We start from the raw sequence: 18572 nt of genomic DNA, 5'->3' as shown, positions 1-18572 counted from the left end.
TCTCATGCAAAAAAAAAAAAAAGAGCATATGATCATGAAAGGTGATCGAGGAGATAGAGAATATATATTAAACCTGCAGAGTTGCGAGTCAGATTCATCATATGTCAATTAATTTTTTGATATTAAACAATGTCGGATTACATTTATGATCTATCTATTTCAACCCTCTCACGAACAAACATTTTATCCACGACAGCACAAGAATAGATACATCGTAAGGAGATGGAAACGGACATTCTACTTCGTATTTTTGATATGAAGATGTGTGTTCGCTGGATTCCGGCGTGGAAATGTCAACCTCTCCATCCCATGAATGATGTGTTTGACTCCGAGCACACTTTTCTGATTCCTTGGTAGAATTCAACACTTACCATCATAAAAATGTGATTCCTCGCTCCAAGTCTGCATATGCCTTGACAATACATCATACCCCATTGACTTGTCTCCTCCAATATATGCATACAAAAGCTTCAAATAACAGTGTGCGGTGTACATCACGTCACGGGTGGGCCACAACAACCGCTTTAATTTCCGCGCTGGCTGCCCGCTCGCACCGGCTCTTCCGGTGGCTCGCGCCCTCGGGGCTCACCGATCCGACGGTCGAGGTCGCTCCATCGGACCGCTCCCCGTCCGCCAAACAGGGCGCTCTTTATTCCTCACCCGCTTCCTCGAAACAGAAAGAGGAGGCGATGGATTGGAATCGATGCCCAACGAGAGCGAGATGGATCAGTACAGGTAAACTAAATCATACAAAAAAGGAAGCAATCATCGACTCGTCCTTCCTACCCGGAACCTTACCTTCCTTGGAGAGACGGTGTCAAGTGGGTCCCATTTGTGATCTTACAAATAACCAGGCACGTAGGTTCGACGGGTGAGCTTGCAAAGCTGATTTAGAGCGAGAGATTCTTTCGCGGTGTTCCCCCCCCCCTCTCTCTCTCTATCTCTTTGGGGTCGCCCTTTTCTAGTTTAATACCGGATCCATTTGTCTTTTCCATTTTTTATTTTATTTTTGGGTCCAAGCTTCCATTTGCTTTTCGGGAGGGCGATCGATCGGGGGAGAGGGAGGCGACGACAGAAGGAATCCGAAGAGGGGAAAGGAGATCCTTCAGCCCTTCCTTTCCCCAGCATCTTCTTGGTCTCGATTCGACACGGACGGGGGATTCGGGGTCATTTGGGGGCCGGGGGTGGCCGATGTGGTGATCTCGAAACCCTCGTCGAGCGAATCGGGCAGCGCAATAGCCGCAGAGGTGGCGGCGTGCCGGGGGAGCAGTCGCATCGTACCGGAGCTTTAGGGAACCCCTTCTTTCTTGGTTTTGACTCCGGCCGGCGAGGGTAGCTGCCGCGATGGAGGTGGATGCCTCGATGTCGACGGATCCCGACCACGATCCGGCCGCGGAGAACCACCTTGACGGCTCCGGTGAGCCCTCGTCGCCGCCGACGCCGGCGGTCGGGCAGGGTCAACCCGTCTTGGTTGGGCCGAGGCCTGCTCCGACGTATAGGGTGGTGAATTCGATCATCGAGAAGAAGGAGGACGGGGCTGGGTGCCGATGCGGGCACACGCTCACGGCCGTCCCGGCAGTCGGGGAGGAGGGAACGCCGGGGTTCATCGGCCCGCGGCTTATACTGTTTGGTGGTGCGACGGCGTTAGAGGGCAATTCGGCAGCACCACCATCTCCGGCAGGGAGTGCTGGAATCCGTATTCACTCTTTCTTGATTTCTTGACCCTTTTTAGCAGTACAAGTTTCTCGCTATATTCGATTGAATCTTTTAAGTCTTTTGTTCTAAGGGGGCCTTCATCGTAAACAATTTTAGTCCTCTGATAGTTAGATTTACAGATTTGAAACTTTCTTGAATTTTGTGGAAGTTTTCCTATGTATTCATCAGGTTGGGGAAAGGGAGTTAATTATCATAGGTTTTCGTGTATGTTAATGGATTTAGCGCATGGTGGGCCATATATATACAGGCTTGGAATTGCATTTTTTTTGTTTTAGCGGGTAACATTTTTCATTCTTTAATTGCAGGTCTCGCAGGTGCAACTGCTGATGTTCATTGTTATGATGTGCTCTCAAACAGATGGACAAGGTAAATCTGTTGATAAACTCACAACATGGGCTCCTGATTTCATGAATTTATACTGGATGTTGCTTCATCTGAGCAAATTAACAATCTTATGAGAGCAACATTGTGTATAGTTATTTAATGAATTATCCCTTTGGTCATGTTGGAGCAATCTCTTATTATTGTAGTTGTGCCTGTGGCATTAATTGGTATCAGGTTGATGCCCCTTGGAGAACCACCATCGCCCAGGGCTGCACATGTTGCTACTGCTGTGGGAACTATGGTGGTAATTCAGGTAGCCCTAAAGTAAATATTTTTGATAGTTATACTTTAAAATATGATTTTATAGTCACATAGCTCACCCAGAGGGTTGTTCACATAAGACGCAGTTGCATAAGAATTCTTTCTTTCTTTCTTTAATTTATTGGAAACCATATAAAGGCTAGCTTCTAGAGACAATTTGTATTTTGGGTTTATAATCAGGGTGGAATCGGCCCTGCTGGTTTGTCGGCTGAGGATCTTCATGTTCTGGACTTGACACAACAGAGGCCACGGTGGCATAGGTTATGATCAAATCTAAGCATTCATCTTGAGCAACATGTTCGGCTTGTTGTCGTCAAAACTGATATATAACATTTATGATATAGAGTTGTTGTCCAAGGACCCGGCCCTGGACCACGTTATGGTCATGTGATGGCTTTGGTTGGCCAAAGATTTCTTCTGGCTATTGGTGGTAATGATGGTAGGTTTGTGCAGATAAAATCTGACATGTTCCAGAACAGTATATGTTTTTTGCATTCTATGTTTTCACAGATGAGGTTTATGAGAAAAAGAGTAAATTTTGTCAGGTAAGCGACCTTTAGCTGATGTTTGGGCCCTAGACACTGCTGCCAAACCCTATGAATGGAGAAAATTGGAACCAGAAGGTGAAGGCCCACCACCATGCATGTAAGTAATTGAGAGTTTGATTTGACCAATGAGGTTCTTGTTATACTGTTACAGGGATAATGTGGTATTCATTGCATCTTTCGGCATTGCCTCTAGTGTTAGCACTCTTGTGCATCCAAAAACACTTGATGCAACATGTAAACATTGCTTCTTTAGAGTGATCCTTACATAATTGTGAATATGTTTCCAGCCTATTATTATTTTTGCCTATCTGTCAACTACACAATTTTTCAGTGTTTCATAATGAAAAGAAACTGTAAGAACTATAAGGATTGATTTGTATGATAATAATTATGATCCAGTCATGGAAAGCATGGGTTTTGCAAGCTGAGGATGTTCTAGATGCCAAGTTGGTCTTTTATGCCCAGAAGGTGCTGGAACATGACAAATACGATGGAAAGGTGTTTTGCCATAGTCCTCATGCTCAGCAAGTCTGATGCGAGCATTCACAAAATTTCGGCGAGCTTACTAAACTTTGTTTTTGTGGCTTTTTGTTGGTCTCATCTGTGTTTCATTTTGATTATGATTTACATAATCATAAGAACACAAATAAAAAGATACAATTCAGTCCACAAAACAAGAAACATCATTGTTCAACACGTTGTCCTATTCAGAAAATATATTTGTGTATATGGTTAAATCAACGTCATATACAATCCCGTACAAGTATACTGTGGCTGAAATAAACTCATTGATAGACACATTTCAAGTTCTGATGCATGATGAATTTAGTGAGCCTTTTAGAATAAGCTAAGTCCATGAAAGCTAGTTGTTAGACTGGCTGATTTTTCCCCTGGAGGAGGAACCAATATAAGTTCTATTGAAATTGATAAGTGATGGAAGTTCTTAGTAACACCTGTTTCAGTTGTCGAATAAGAACTTTTTATTTTGATATTAAATCTATTAACAAGTCGCAATTGAAAGAATGATTCTAATTGATTGAACCTAAAACCAGGTTAAGAGTCATGGACTGTATTTCAGACAAGTTTTTTTTGTCTTTTTTCCCCCAAAAGGCATGTGACTATTTCAGATACTTCATGTCCATTTTCATGTGGAGTTTGTGGTCTGTATCTTGCTACATTCTGTTTCTATTTAAGATGTTAAAATCTTTTACATTGATTTTTGTCTTTGTATTTAAGATGTTCGACTGTGTGCTTTGCAATTAAAAAAATGTAATACCTTCTCAATCATTAATGTTAAATTTTACCACTTGCTTTTGCTTTAGGTATGCAACTGCAAGTGCACGCTCTGATGGTCTTCTTCTGCTATGCGGAGGGAGGGATGCTAACAGCGTGGTGAGTAAAATATATATATATTTTTTTATTGTTGGTAGTTGTACTCGGATGACATGTAAGACAATCAGTAGGAGGAAATTTGTGGTTTTTTTTTGTTGAAGTGCAAAGTCTTTAGTTGGATGGATTAGGGCCAAATAATCTGCTTAAAGGGTGCAAGGTTGCTAATTAATTTGTTTTTTTCTCAAGTGCCAAGTATGTCTCTATTTTCCTGTTGGAGGGCCTATGTTCTAGATAGAAAGTGCCATGTGAAGCACGTGGACTTGTGGTGTAGTGATAAGTAGTTTTATGGTCACATGGACTTTTGTTTCTTGGATGTGTTTGCATGACTGCATCTCTTCCTAGGATGAATGCCTTTTTATACTTCTAAAAGAGTCAAAAGTTCTGATAGTTGAGCTTTTTCGCATGTTGTACATGCATCTGCATATGCATAATTGGTGAAAATTGATTGTCATACTATTTTGTGAGGTGTTGTATTTGGGACAGACACCAAATACAAGCTTTTCCTGTTGTATTTAGTTACCAAAATATTGAAACTTGAAGGATCCTTTTGGGCACACTAATAAATGTTGCTCTTCAAGAAAACAAGCATCAACTAAGGAGTTGTGGGGGAAGCATTGGCCAAAGGTGGCTGATGCAATCTCGCCTCTAAGCATCAGCTAAGAAGTTGTGGTATCCATCACGGTCGTCAAAGGAACTACCATCGCGTAAAGCATATAGGTCTGGTTCATATTGCTTTTGGAAGGTAGGGTTCCAGCAGACAGCAGTTTGAGACTTGGGAAAATTTGATGATAGTTCACAAGATTTGATTCAGGATCAGGGCCTGATAATGGTGATGCGATGGAATCAATTGGATTGGATCAACAAGATTGGAAAAGGCCTAGAAAACAGTTCAATTTTATAATAAAAATTTAAAAAATATAAATATAGAAGATAAACACATTAAAAGGTTTATATATATATATATATATATATATATATATATATATATATATATATAATATTTTACATGATATCAATTTTCTAACGCATAATACATATCTTGCCCATAAAACATAATAAATATCATTAAATAAAAAACAATGTCTCATACCAAAAAGTTTGCAGTGGGATGGGTAGGTAGCATTCAGTACTAGGCAACAAATAAGAAATTAAGCATTAGACAAGAGGTGAAATTAAATCATAAATCATTATGATCAACAAGTTTATTGGTCACATACTAAACCACAAAATCAAACACTAAATATTATACCTTGTAATGGTAATACACTTAATAGTTAACTGAGGGGATATAAATAATGTAAGTTATTACCATTGATTTAAAAAGTGCTAGGCGCCAAAAGGTGCTAAGGTCCAAAAACGCTCGAGGCGCTAGGCGCTCGCCCGAGCGAAGCGATGCGCTAAAATATAAAAATATATAATATAATTAATAATAATTAATAATATTAAAATTAAATTAATATATTATTAATCTATTAACAATATTGAAAATTAATAATTTCAAATAAACCTAACAATATTAACAGTATACTATTAACAGTATACAGAAGGAGCAGAAGGAAGCGTGTGGGGTGCTGACTGAGAAAAGAGGAAGCGGCAGCGGGAGTTTAAGGAGGCAGCGGTAGGGGGAGCGGGAATGTAAGGAGGCAGCGGCAGCGGGAGTGTAAGGAGGCAGCGGCAGCGGGAGTGTAAGGAGGTAGCGGTAGCGGGAGCGGCGACAGCGGTAGCAGCGGGAGCAGGAGCGGCGAGCGGCGGCAGCGGTTGCCAGTAGCGATAGCGGCGAGCAATGAGAGCGGGAGCGGTAGCGGCAACGAGCAGGGTTAGGGTTGGGTAGCGACAGCTGATATCGGTTTTAGTTGGTTCGATTGAACCAACTAACCACCGGAGACTGAACCAGACCTAAAATCCTGGTTCGGTCGCCTGGTTTAACCCAGGCACTCGCCTGAAGCACCCAGCGCCTGGGCTCGGGCGAGCGCCCAGGCGGCGCCTCTTTGAAGCACGCCGCCTAGAAGTTTAGCGAGGCGCTCGGGCCTCGCCTCGCCTCGCCCGAGCGCCTTTTTAAATCACTGGTTATTACATCCAATCAATAATGACAACATAGGGTCAAATGTTGAGAGTTGCTCCTGCTGCTTTACTTCACCAATGTGATAGATTGGCATGAGGTTGAGTCCACTAGCATAAAGAAATCTTGATTTGGCTGGTAGAACATCAGCTTATCGGTGAGAACAGCTGAATCAGATGTTGAGAGTTGCTCCTGCTGCTTCACTTCACCGATGCGATAGATTGGAATGAGGTTGAGCCCACTAGCATAAGGAAATCTTGATTTGGCTGCTAGAACATCAGCTTGTTGGTGATAACAGCTGAATCAGATGGAAATTGGAATTGTGCAATTCTTTCATGGAATTAGAAATTTTGAATTTTCTGGTCAATTCTGAACAGTTTCATCCATTCTCACTGATGATGTTATATCAGCTAGATCATAGTTTCTCCGTTCAAAAGGGATCGATCGATCGAGTTTGAAGACTGTGACGACTCTTTTGAAATCTTCTTTTTACATATAACAAAAGCTAACAGAACTCCGTATGTCAAATTAAAACATGTTAAATTTAAGGGCATCTTTGTCTTCTTTATTTTATCATAATATTGCTCCAGTTAAACTTGTCCTGATTCTATTTAGTTATGTTTTGGATGAACTTTGGTGACAAAGCCAAACAACGGGGTCATATTTGTTAGGTTTTAGGGTTTGAGGGATATGTAGTAAAGTGGTGATTTTGAAGGATAAATGGGATATGCCCATCAAAATTCCCAATTTTTGAGGGATCAGTGCCCAAAGTTCCCAAGATGAAATCACATTGGTCGTTAAGATGTTTATGAGGCACTAAGTTCTTATCAGCTCCAAAATCATTTTCAACTTTGTTTCTCTATTTATGATTTTGCTACCCTAAAAAACTTATACCATTTATCTTTTATGTTTTCATGTTCTATATATTTGTAATTACTGTTCATTTCACATCAATTCATGAGATGACTAATCTCTATCACCATCCACTTGCCTTGCTAATCCAAGCAAATTTAACTTTTCAAGTTTTAAAAGTTACCGGTCCTGTCTTGGAAATATTCTCTTTCATCCTAAGTTTGTATGTTTTATGTCACTCCATAGGAATATTGGCTACATAGGCATGAGAATTTTGTTGTAACATTCAGATCTCAGTGAGAAATTAGCTACACTATTTTCAGCATATTAGTTTATGAACCGAACATTAATCACATGACTCAAAAATGCATATTTTAGCATCAAGGATGGTTCTAGCAGTCCGTACCAAATATATTTAACAGCATGCTTTTTAGCACCAAGGATGATTCTAGCAGTCTGTACCAAATATATTTAACTGTATGCTCCATCCTAGGCACTAATTAGGTCAATAATCTTAACAAACCCATGATACAAAAATAGGATAAGCTAAAGAGCATTATAAAGTCAACAAAATGTATGAGCTACAAGTCTGCATAAATTTATCCAACATATGACAAAGGAATAAGACCTTCACAAAATTCATATATATATATATATATATATATATCAATGAATGTATTAACAAAGCTTCATATGTCTAAATGTATGTATGTTGGATATGTGGCTTACTAGTAATTAGGGTCTTTCATCACAAAAAGTAAAATACATCAGTGAGAATCTTTGCACAGATAGGAGGGATATGGTATGATCTCGTGATCAGTTTGGACTGGTCATGGCTCATGATTGACCTGGCTTTGGTGGACCCAACATAATCTCAGTTATAGTATTAGCATACTTTTAAACTTTTTAGGTTTTCTTTTTGGGATTTGGTCCCACTTCCCTGATTACTTGTTCTTGAAACCTCGGATGATGAGCATGGATAAAGTTTGGCTATGTACTTTATGTTAAGCATATAAACTGATGATATTCCTAAGTGATACTTGTCTTATGAAGACATGATGACCATGTAGGATCTCTTGTAATTATTTGTCTGCGATTTCATTAACCGTTACTGTGGTGAGCTGATTAGTGAACATTGTGTTGATTCTGTAGCCTTTATCAAGTGCATATGGTCTTGCAAAACACAGGGATGGGCGTTGGGAATGGGCTATGGCTCCTGGTGTCTCTCCGTCTCCAAGATACCAGCATGCAGCTGTGAGATTCTCATTTCTTTTTGCAACTATTTTCCATTCTTATTGCTTATTATTACAACACTAGATATTTATGTTCAGAAGCATTGTTTTTTTAGGTTTTTGTTAATGCAAGACTTCATGTGTCTGGAGGGGCCCTTGGTGGTGGACGGATGGTAGATGACTCTTCAAGCATTGCAGGTAAGTTGCACTCATTCAAATGGAGGCGTTTAGGTGGACCGATTTCTTTCATGAACCCTTGTGATAATATTAACTCATTTAGTTAGAAGCATACTGACTGGTTTTAAATCATTCCTTTAAAGCTTTGTACTTATTGGATATCTAAATATGATTGGAAAAAGGTGCTGATGTTATCTATCCACTGACTTAGCATTTCTGTAGGTGGACACCAAATTGTGAAATACTTGTATCCAGGATTCATTGTGCAACTGATGGTTTTGTTCTTTAATGATGCTGTCTGAGTGAATACTTGTGCATATTTTGGTTACTAGAGAAACAAAAATTTGAAATTGGCAGGGTTAGGAAATTGAAAATAGGTCTGGAAGATTGGTGTTATTATAAACCAGGAACATTTATCCAGAATGAATTATCCCTTATGTTAATGTTGGAGGAAAATTCTTGTTTCCTTTGTTAATTGAGCTGAAATTGTCAACTGGAACTGGTACAAACATAATATTCATTCAAGTTAGGCTAAAATGTCGAAGTACAAAATATGATTGCTTTGTCAGAGTACATCAAGGTTGAAGCTTGACATTTGCAACATATTTATTATAGTTTTCATCTAACATGAATAATGAAATATGGCTGAACTTTTGTAGCTATAAAGATTGCATTATAAATATTTGATTAATTATACGTCAAAATGTATATGATCTTAATTTTCTTACCAGGAAAGTATTTTGAAGACTAAGGGAAATCTGAAAAAAACCACCAAAACTTGTGAAATGAGATGGACTCAGCAAAGTAGTGGCAAATTCTTTTATAGTATTTTTTTTCGTCTTTTTATAAATTATACACAATACTTTAGGACTTCGAGTCCTTGAACAAAATCTCAAGCAATATTAGTGACCATGAGAAGAACATGTAAATTAAAGGAAGTGAAGGTCTGGACACAAAATTATTAAAGCAGTGTTCTATTTTCTTTTAATAAATTAGATGCAATAATTTAGGATTTATTGTGAACAAGATAACAAGCAACTAACAATTCTAAGAAGAAAGTATAATTAATAGAGGAATTATGCTAAGGTTGCTTATCGACATATTTATATTAGAGACGGAGGTGCTTTGGTGCTCTTCTATATCTTAATCTACTGAACGTCAGTATGATACTAGTGATTCCAGCTGATATACAGACCCTGACTAGTACCAACCGAAAAAAATTAATAATAACCTCTCAGACCATATGGTCCAATATTGGTCCTTTGTTGGACAGATATTAACCAGTTGATTTGTACCATATTGATCCATGTTGAAATACTTGCTTGATTTATAGATTATGTTTGAATCATGGGTCTATCATGTATTGTTTTTTTTTTATGACTGTTTGTTACATTGCTAACTTGTTAAATGATCATATATTGTTTTTGTTGAGATATTACTATATTACAGTCCCATATGATATGTATGGTCAAGATAGATATCATCAATGAGACCTTTTTTTTTGTGATTGGTGTCATAGATGATTGATTGTCATTCAGAGTCATTATTACAAAAAAATAAAAGTTATATTTTATTGGTTTATCACATTGGTAGGACCAAAGCTTGAGGACTCATTGTATGGTACTGGTATTTAGAGGGGCCTGATATGTGTCTTGTCAGTCCTTGTTGTAATCAAGTTATTGACTGGGTGAAGTTGTTTAAAAAGTGTTTCTTAGGAGCAGCTACTTCTAAAGCAGATGTAGCTGTTAGTGACCTTAGAGATGAAATGCGTTAATTTGCTAATAATTATCTGGTATCTGGTTCATTGTCAGAACTGGAACCAAAATCGGATTTATATATTTTAAAATGGAATGGTCAATTCCCTTGACATGTTTGGTTTGTGATTCTGAATTTGGAATTTAAATCCATCTAGTTTATGAATCATTGTATCTATATTATTTTTTCATGAAGATATGTAGCTATAAGAAAATTGATTTCATATATGCACAAATTTCACAAATATTTAAATTATTGAGATCTAATACATAAAGAAAGATATTTTTGTTACATAAAATATCTTTCTTCAAATTGGGATTGAGAATTGAAACACTATAACATTAATAGGATTTTGACACCCCTCAAATAGAGATTGGATTCACTCAAAGAGTAGGAATCGAAGTCCAAGATTGGCAACAAACTTTAGAAATCAGAATTGTCCACTTTTGTTCTGATTCAAGTGCTCAATCCCTGAAACAAAAGCCGTGTTGGTTTTGCTATTTTAGAGTACTAACATCACTGTCGTCATCCACTTTCCAAATTCTGCTGAAGATTTCCATGGAGCTTGTTTGAGTCAATGTTTTTCTTCATAGTAAGTGATATCGATATTGAAAGGCTTCAATGAGCACTAGTAGTAGGCTTAGATTAGATCAAGTCATGCTTTGTCCTTCAGAAACTCAATTGAGGAAAACTATGTTGAACATAGAAGCAAAATTATAATTTTGAGTTTGATGATAGTATGAATGTTTTAGTCCCAGTTGAATTCACAAATATGAAGTGTATAATGCCATTGTCCACATGCATTTAAAAGATTTTTTGTTTTTATCAAATGTTCTCTTTAGTCCCAGTTGAATGCAAACATGTGAATTACATAATGCCCTAGTGCATAATAATTTCATCAATGTTCTCTTTACTTCTTCCAGAATACTGTTTATGTTCTATTATAACTTCTTTTCCTGCAGCTGAAGTATATGTTGGCTTAGTTGTTCATATCCTTTGTTTCATTCTTTGCAAACAATGTTTTCTGAAGCAAGCCGTGGAATGGAGTCCACATGGTTGCCCATGGTTGCTGCATGTAACTGTTCATTGAAATAAAGAAAATTGGTTCTTGCATTGATAATGTTGATGTGTTATTTTGGCTATTAATTTCTTGTTGCATGATTACAATGTTTCTTTAAGCATTTTTCCACAAATTACATATATAACAGTTATCTTGGTTTCTTAAGTTCTTCTCTGTGCTTTGTTTGGGTTAGTGTTGGATACTGCTGCTGGAGTTTGGTGTGATACAAAGTCTGTTGTCACTAGTCCCAGGACAGGTAGATATAGTGCAGATGCAGCTGGTGGTGATGCATCTGTTGAGCTCACACGGCGTTGTAGGCATGCAGCCGCTGCAGTTGGAGATTTGATCTTTATTTATGGAGGGTTACGTGGAGGTAACAATCAAACTTATTTATCTGTTCTAAAGAGTATTGGTTTTCATCCTTCTTTTAAAGGAAAAAAAAGGAGGAAAGAGAAGGGGCATGAGTTATCAAAATTTCACCTCTCTAGATTATCTTTATGTCATGAAAATGTTTCTGAGTAAGGGCTTTTGAGTTTTGACATATCTGTTTGTGCAAATTTTGGAAATAGTATATTTGTTCAGACAAATTTTACTATATAAGCTCTTTCAAATAGTAATATTCTCCACATGTATCTCTCACATTGATATACATCCATAAAACCCAGCTTAACTACTACCAAATGTAGCGATCAATAGCTAATTTTAGTTAATGAGAGTATATAATACGAGGAGAGGTAGAGGAAGACCTAAAAATTTTTAATAGAAACTATAAATAAGGATGTAAGTATTCTGAATTTAATGAAACATATGGTGTCTTACGTATCTCAATGGTGGCAAAAGATCTATGTAGCCGACCTCAAATAATTATAATTTATGATTTTTTGTTGTTGTTGTTGTAGAATACATAAAAATATAATAGAACTATAATACACTTAATGTTCCTGTCTTATAACAATCAAGAAATAGGGTATTAATATTAGAGTTTTATCCAACCATTAAACGACAGTCAGCTGAAGAAGATTTACTTAAAGATGTTATACAATTTTTTTGAGTTTTGCAAGGATGCATTTGCTAAACTCATATTTGGAGGGATAAATATGAAAGTCAACAACTTTGGAGGGTTATGTATGCCCATTTTTCCTTAAAATAAAATGCCATCATTTTGATTCTTAGCAGGCATGCATTATTCTTGGGCTTTTTATCGGCTAACAATTTATTTACTCAGTGAGAGATTTATAACCATTTTCATCAATATTTCATTTTTATCTGTAGGTTTGTTCAGGATTTGTTTTAAAAAGTGAAATATGCTCATTGTCAATATATCATGCATCCTGAACTAATCTACCCTAACTAATCTTTTAAGATTTGACCAAATTTTATTACTTTGTACTAGCATGTCGATATTGATCTGCTCACGATAAATTTTTGAACCTTTATAAATAGGTTTGTTGATTTGTTTTTCATGAATATCATTGTCCTGTTATCATGCTGTACAAATACACTTTTGTTCAAAAAATTTATTATCTATAGCTGAGAAGGTAGGCATAAATACTGTGGGATATCATACACAGAATCTTATTGTCTTACGTGTTCATGGTTTGTGTAGGCCCATGCATATCAATTAGCAATGGTTTGAGCTTTAAAATATTTACTGGAAAGTCACCTATCTAATTAGAATATTAATTTTGAATTGCAAATGTTGTCTAAATAAAACAGCTGAACAGTGCAGAAAAAGTTCTTGATATTTGATTGTGCTGATAACTGACATGGATGTGGTGCAATTCTCTTGGATCTGTGGCCTGTCATTGATTCATTTTTATTTTTCATTATCATAATTCTTTACAATGTATATGCACTATCATAAAATTAAGATTATGGGAAAAAAGTCCAAGCAAAGAAGAATAAGTAATATTATGCTAGCATGACCACTTAATTACAATCTTTGAAAACCACCAGTCTCTTTATAGTTTATACTCTTTGATAGAACCATAAACTGATAAATCTGTTGTTGGTCTTTGGAGCAAGAACTTTAGAATAGTTATGTCTCAGACATAATTGTATGGTTAGATGAAATTCATTATGTTGAGTGAAATATTATACTCCGCTTCTCGAAGAGAGATTAGTTTTACAAAAGAATAGAATGTAGCAATGGGTTTGGCTTTAGATGGATTGTGTCTGTAGCTGGATTATTCCTTGCATAACAAAATATCATTGTTTTTTAACTATTTTCTTGCATGCCAATCAACATATTGTAATGGATTGGAACATATTGTACCAGAATGACACCTGCATGCACCATTGTGACATATGCCAGAGGTGTCAACCCAACATATTGATAAGCCAATATGTGACATATGCTGACCGGTACAGTGATCATGCAGTGCCAGGAAGATATGACAAATTCCCTTCAACAGCAGTGACAAATTTGCCTACCATTATGTATAACTCCTTGTGATGTGAAACAATAGTCGTTGCCTAACATTGTGTTTTAACTTTTAACTATAATGATCTACCATTTGTTCCTTTGTTTCAAAATTTTTGGCACCTAAAGTTGAACAGATTTATGAACAGTGAATTAAATAACCCCATATACTGTTGATAGTATTGAGGTTGTGCCAAAAAATTGCAACCACAGTTTGGAGATATTAGCCACAATATTTGTTGTATATCACCACATCCAATCAATCACAAGCAGGAGAGAATGTCTGGTCTGAGTGGAATCATTTAATGTTGACTTAGATTAAGCTGATAGTGTCAGTAAAAAGCACCATTTGTCATCGGGTACATTTTCTTTTTTTTTTAATTGCTTAATTAGGGTGCCATTTTTGTTCAAAATGATTTTGACCAAGCATTACTAGAGAAGGAAAACAATCCTTTGAATGTCTTAACTCATTGCTGTGTTTTGCTCATATATGTATATCTGTTTTGTTATCTTGGAATATGCACAACAAATGGAGTTTTTCGATGGTGATGTTTGTTCGAGATCTGTGTGAACTGTCACATGTTTTAGTTCTTAACTAGATTGTGGTTTTGCTGCAGGTGTGCTTCTTGATGATTTACTTGCTGCTGAAGATCTGGCTGCTGCTGAAACAACAAGTGCCGCTTCTCATGCTGCAGCAGCAGCTGCTTCTCTTAATGTACAATCTGGAAGAATGCCTGGAAGATACACATATTCTGATGAAAGATCAAGGCAAGATATTCCTGAAACAGTTCCTGATGGTGAAATCATGGTGGGAACTCCTGTTGCTCCTCCAGTAAATGGGGATATGTACACTGACATAAGCACTGAAAACGCATTGCTGCAGGGATCAAGGTATTCTACTAGTTATCACTAAATATTCGTGTTGTTTTTCGTTTTTTTCCTATAATTTCTTACACAAATTTCTGATGTTAGCTACAAATTGCTAATTTTTTGTCATTCAAGTTCTTAGGTTAGATTGCCTAGAATTTTGTAGAATATGTTGCTTATGGCTGATTTTGCTGCAGGAGACCGAGCAAAGGTGTTGAGTATTTAGTCGAAGCCTCAGCAGCAGAGGCTGAGGCAATTAGTGCTACTTTAGCTGCTGCGAAGGCACGACAAATTAATGGTGAAGTTGAACAATTGCCCGATAGAGATCGTGGTTCAGAAGCCACACCAAGTGGGAAGCCAATCTCAAGCATGGATAAGGTGCCAGATCCTTTTGCAAATAATACACCACCAGCAGGGGTTCGGCTTCACCACAGAGCGGTTAGTGTAGTACGTCAACATGTTGGTTATAGCCTTTTTTTATCATACCAATCAACATATTATCTTTTGGCACTATATTCTCACATTAGCTGTCAGAAAAAAATGATGACACAAATATTTCTTTGACCTTGAAATTCAACATGTGCACCATGCAGGTGGTGGTAGCTGCAGAGACAGGAGGTGCGTTGGGTGGTATGGTCAGACAGCTTTCAATCGATCAGTTTGAAAATGAAGGCAGGAGGGTCAGTTATGGTACTCCTGAGAGTGCGACTGCAGCCAGGAAGTTGTTAGATAGACAAATGTCTATTAATACTGTGCCCAAAAAGGTTGACTTTATTTTTATAAAGTAAAAAACTAAAAACAAGCTATGTTTATAAGTTTCATGCACTTTAGAGTTGCATCTTTGGCTTGATTCATGGGAAATATGATGCTTTTTACTTGTTTATATAATCTTGGTTGCTTATATTTAAGATACTGACAATAGCAAATTTGAAATTATTAAAATTTCTTCTAGCACTATTAGTTAAAAAAATCAACCTGCAATAGAAACTCAAGAATTGAGCATCGGAGCTAGTATATCAAATGTGTGCTTATATATGTATCTGCCTATGCATCTTGCATAAAGTGACCTCATCTTATTCCTGGATATATGTAACACTGATCCAGGTTATAGCACATCTTTTGAAGCCACGTGGTTGGAAGCCCCCTGTACAGAGACAGTTTTTCTTAGATTGCAATGAAATTGCAGATCTGTGTGACAGTGCCGAAAGAATATTTACTGGGGAGCCAAGTGTTCTACAAATAAAAGCTCCTGTCAAGATCTTTGGTGATTTACATGGTCAGTTTGGAGATCTCATGCGGTTATTTGATGAGTATGGAGCTCCTTCAACAGCAGGGGACGTAGCGTGAGTATCTTGTTTATATGCATGAATTGCGACTTGATTTGTCAAAGTGATATGTATTAACTTAGATTCCAGCTTCTTCGAGTTAGCATAAATTTTAACTGCTTTTTGTTTTTGCTTCTGATTTACTGTATAAACAGACTCAATACTCTATTCCAACCTTGTTTAATATACTTATTGTACTTTTGGTTGCATATTCTGAGCTGCTTGCTTCCCATTGTATAATTTTCAGAACATGGACTGCAATTTCTTTGTTAGGATGTATTTTTTAATTGTGTTTAGGTGAATTTTGTCCTTCACGCAATGCTGATTCTCTTTTATGTCTTTCAGTTATATCGATTACCTCTTCTTGGGAGACTATGTTGATCGTGGTCAGCATAGCTTAGAGACAATTTCTCTTCTTCTTGCATTGAAGGTATTATAGGGATGGTCTCATGCATCTAGTGTTGGATTTAGTCTTTCTGCAACTATGATTTAAGAAGATAATTACTTGTTAAAGTAAATATTTATCTTTTTTATTTTGTATGGCAGGTTGAGCATCCTCATAATGTACATTTAATCCGTGGAAATCATGAGGCAGCAGATATCAATGCTTTATTTGGCTTCCGGATTGAGTGCATCGAGCGAATGGTACTTATTTGTTGTTTGCAAGTATTTGAGCTATTTCTTTCTATTCACCACTTTCATTATCTGGAAACAGGGAGAGCGAGATGGGATCTGGACCTGGCATCGCTTTAACCGACTTTTTAATTGGCTGCCTTTAGCCGCATTGATTGAAAAGAAAATTATCTGCATGCATGGTGGGATAGGTCGGTCCATAAATCATGTGGAGCAGATTGAGAACCTTCAGCGTCCAATCACAATGGAAGCAGGCTCGATAGTTCTTATGGATCTTCTGTGGTCTGTTTTCTACAAGTAGTTTTTTGTCCGATATACAATTTAGTTTATCAGTAACTAATGCAGTTGTTAGTTTCCTAATAATTTAGGTCTGATCCTACTGAAAATGATAGCGTTGAGGGGCTTCGACCAAATGCTAGGGGTCCAGGCCTCGTCACTTTTGGGGTTAGAATCTTAGCCTTTACTTTTGTGTGTTTGTTGATGTGCACGGTGATATCAATCTCAAGTGTTGCTGCAGCCTGATCGTGTTATGGAGTTCTGCAATAACAATGACCTCCAGTTGATAGTACGAGCACATGAGTGTGTGATGGATGGTTTTGAGCGTTTTGCTCAGGGACATTTGATTACTCTTTTCTCTGCAACCAATTATTGTGGTATGAATGTGTTTTTAACATGCTTGGCTTCTGATTTTAGGTTGTTGCCCCTAATTTTTCTAAATGGTCTGTGTGGGTATAGGGACTGCAAACAATGCAGGGGCAATTTTGGTTTTAGGAAGAGACCTTGTGGTTGTCCCAAAACTCATTCATCCTTTACCCCCTGCCATTAGTTCACCTGATGCGTCGCCAGAGCATCACACCGAAGATACATGGATGCAGGTATTGCACTGTTCCTTCTACAAATCTAGTTCTCGATGATGCATTCCCCGTGTTCTTGATGTTTTTTTTTCTACTGGCTCCTCAGTTTTTTGATCCTTGGACTGCTTCTTTTGTTGCATCAGGAACTCAATGCCAACAGGCCCCCGACACCAACCCGGGGCCGACCTCAATCATCTAATGATCGAGGTTCTCTTGCCTGGATATAGCAATCATCTGAGAGATGCTGCAGTCAATCATATTCTCTGTCTGGTCTGAGGCTTTACTGGGATATGTGACTGGCCCATTTCAAACACAAGGAACCATTTTTGCTAGTTTGAAGCGACATCGATCACTGCTGTAAAGGTCTATAAGAGGTCAGCACAAGAGCTACACGTTGAAGTTGCAAAGAAAAAGCTGGCATCTGTGGATGAGCAACTGATACATAACCCAACACGTATCATGTGGCTGGTTCACTGCACCTGGATGAAACCAGTCCGAAGCTGCCTCAGTTCCTTGCAAGGTTCACCTGTGTATATGTAGCTGCCGGATAGGTGTGTGTGTACGTTGGTTTTCTATTCACCATTGGAATTATTGATAGGTTCTCTCTGGTATGTATGTATTCTTTGGTGCATTCAGTTTTGTTTGAGGGACACAAAATAGTTTTGGTAACAGCCACACGAGTTCTAAGATCCATGGGAAGTCCTGTATCATAGCGCTATCTCTACTTGCAGCACTTGTATTTTTGTTGGTGGTGGGTCTGGTACCTGGCGAATTCAAATTTATTCTGAGCAAACATTATGGTCATCCGAGTCTAATTGTAGGAGATTAATATCAGTTGAATCCGCAGGAGATTTGAGCTCTACTGAGGTACACACCTCTCATCTCCGGATAATTCGTCTCTATTAAATTCTGCGCTAGTTTCTCATCTCCCATGTTAATGTGTCTCACTGACACTGAGAGTGAAATGTCATGATTTGATCCTTTACAGAAGACATGCATACGATTCCTGGTGTGGGAAAAGGTGTTATTGAATCC

The 18572-nt window shown here is 37.7% G+C and overlaps 1 protein-coding gene across 1 annotated transcript; it reads left to right on the top strand.

The window, feature by feature from the left end:
* Positions 1-959: 959 nt before the first annotated feature.
* LOC135680609 (serine/threonine-protein phosphatase BSL2 homolog) lies at positions 960-18341 on the top strand. Its single transcript, XM_065194650.1, has 21 exons — positions 960-1696; positions 2022-2082; positions 2275-2353; positions 2542-2621; positions 2706-2800; positions 2907-3006; positions 4232-4301; positions 8365-8466; positions 8561-8642; positions 11630-11809; positions 14476-14749; positions 14923-15163; positions 15319-15489; positions 15830-16068; positions 16396-16480; positions 16597-16695; positions 16766-16965; positions 17052-17127; positions 17201-17336; positions 17419-17558; positions 17681-18341. Exons 1-21 carry the CDS (start codon positions 1345-1347, stop codon positions 17762-17764), a joined length of 2946 nt encoding a protein of 981 aa, XP_065050722.1. The 5' UTR covers positions 960-1344; the 3' UTR covers positions 17765-18341.
* Positions 18342-18572: the final 231 nt, after the last annotated feature.

This window comes from Musa acuminata, chromosome BXJ1-8 (assembly GCF_036884655.1).
Source record: "Musa acuminata AAA Group cultivar baxijiao chromosome BXJ1-8, Cavendish_Baxijiao_AAA, whole genome shotgun sequence".
Lineage (NCBI taxonomy): Eukaryota > Viridiplantae > Streptophyta > Magnoliopsida > Zingiberales > Musaceae > Musa > Musa acuminata.
Note: the sequence above shows the minus strand (reverse complement) of the source record. Positions and strands in the feature narration are given on the sequence as shown.

Excerpts from the sequence above, each read along its gene's own strand:
- LOC135680609 (XM_065194650.1), top strand. The coding sequence starts at position 1,345 with ATGGAGGTGGATGCCTCGATGTCGACGGATCCCGACCACGATCCGGCC. Across the intron at positions 11,810-14,475 it reads TTATGGAGGGTTACGTGGAG|GTGTGCTTCTTGATGATTTA; the intron begins GTAACAATCAAA and ends GTTTTGCTGCAG. Across the intron at positions 15,490-15,829 it reads TTAATACTGTGCCCAAAAAG|GTTATAGCACATCTTTTGAA; the intron begins GTTGACTTTATT and ends ACACTGATCCAG.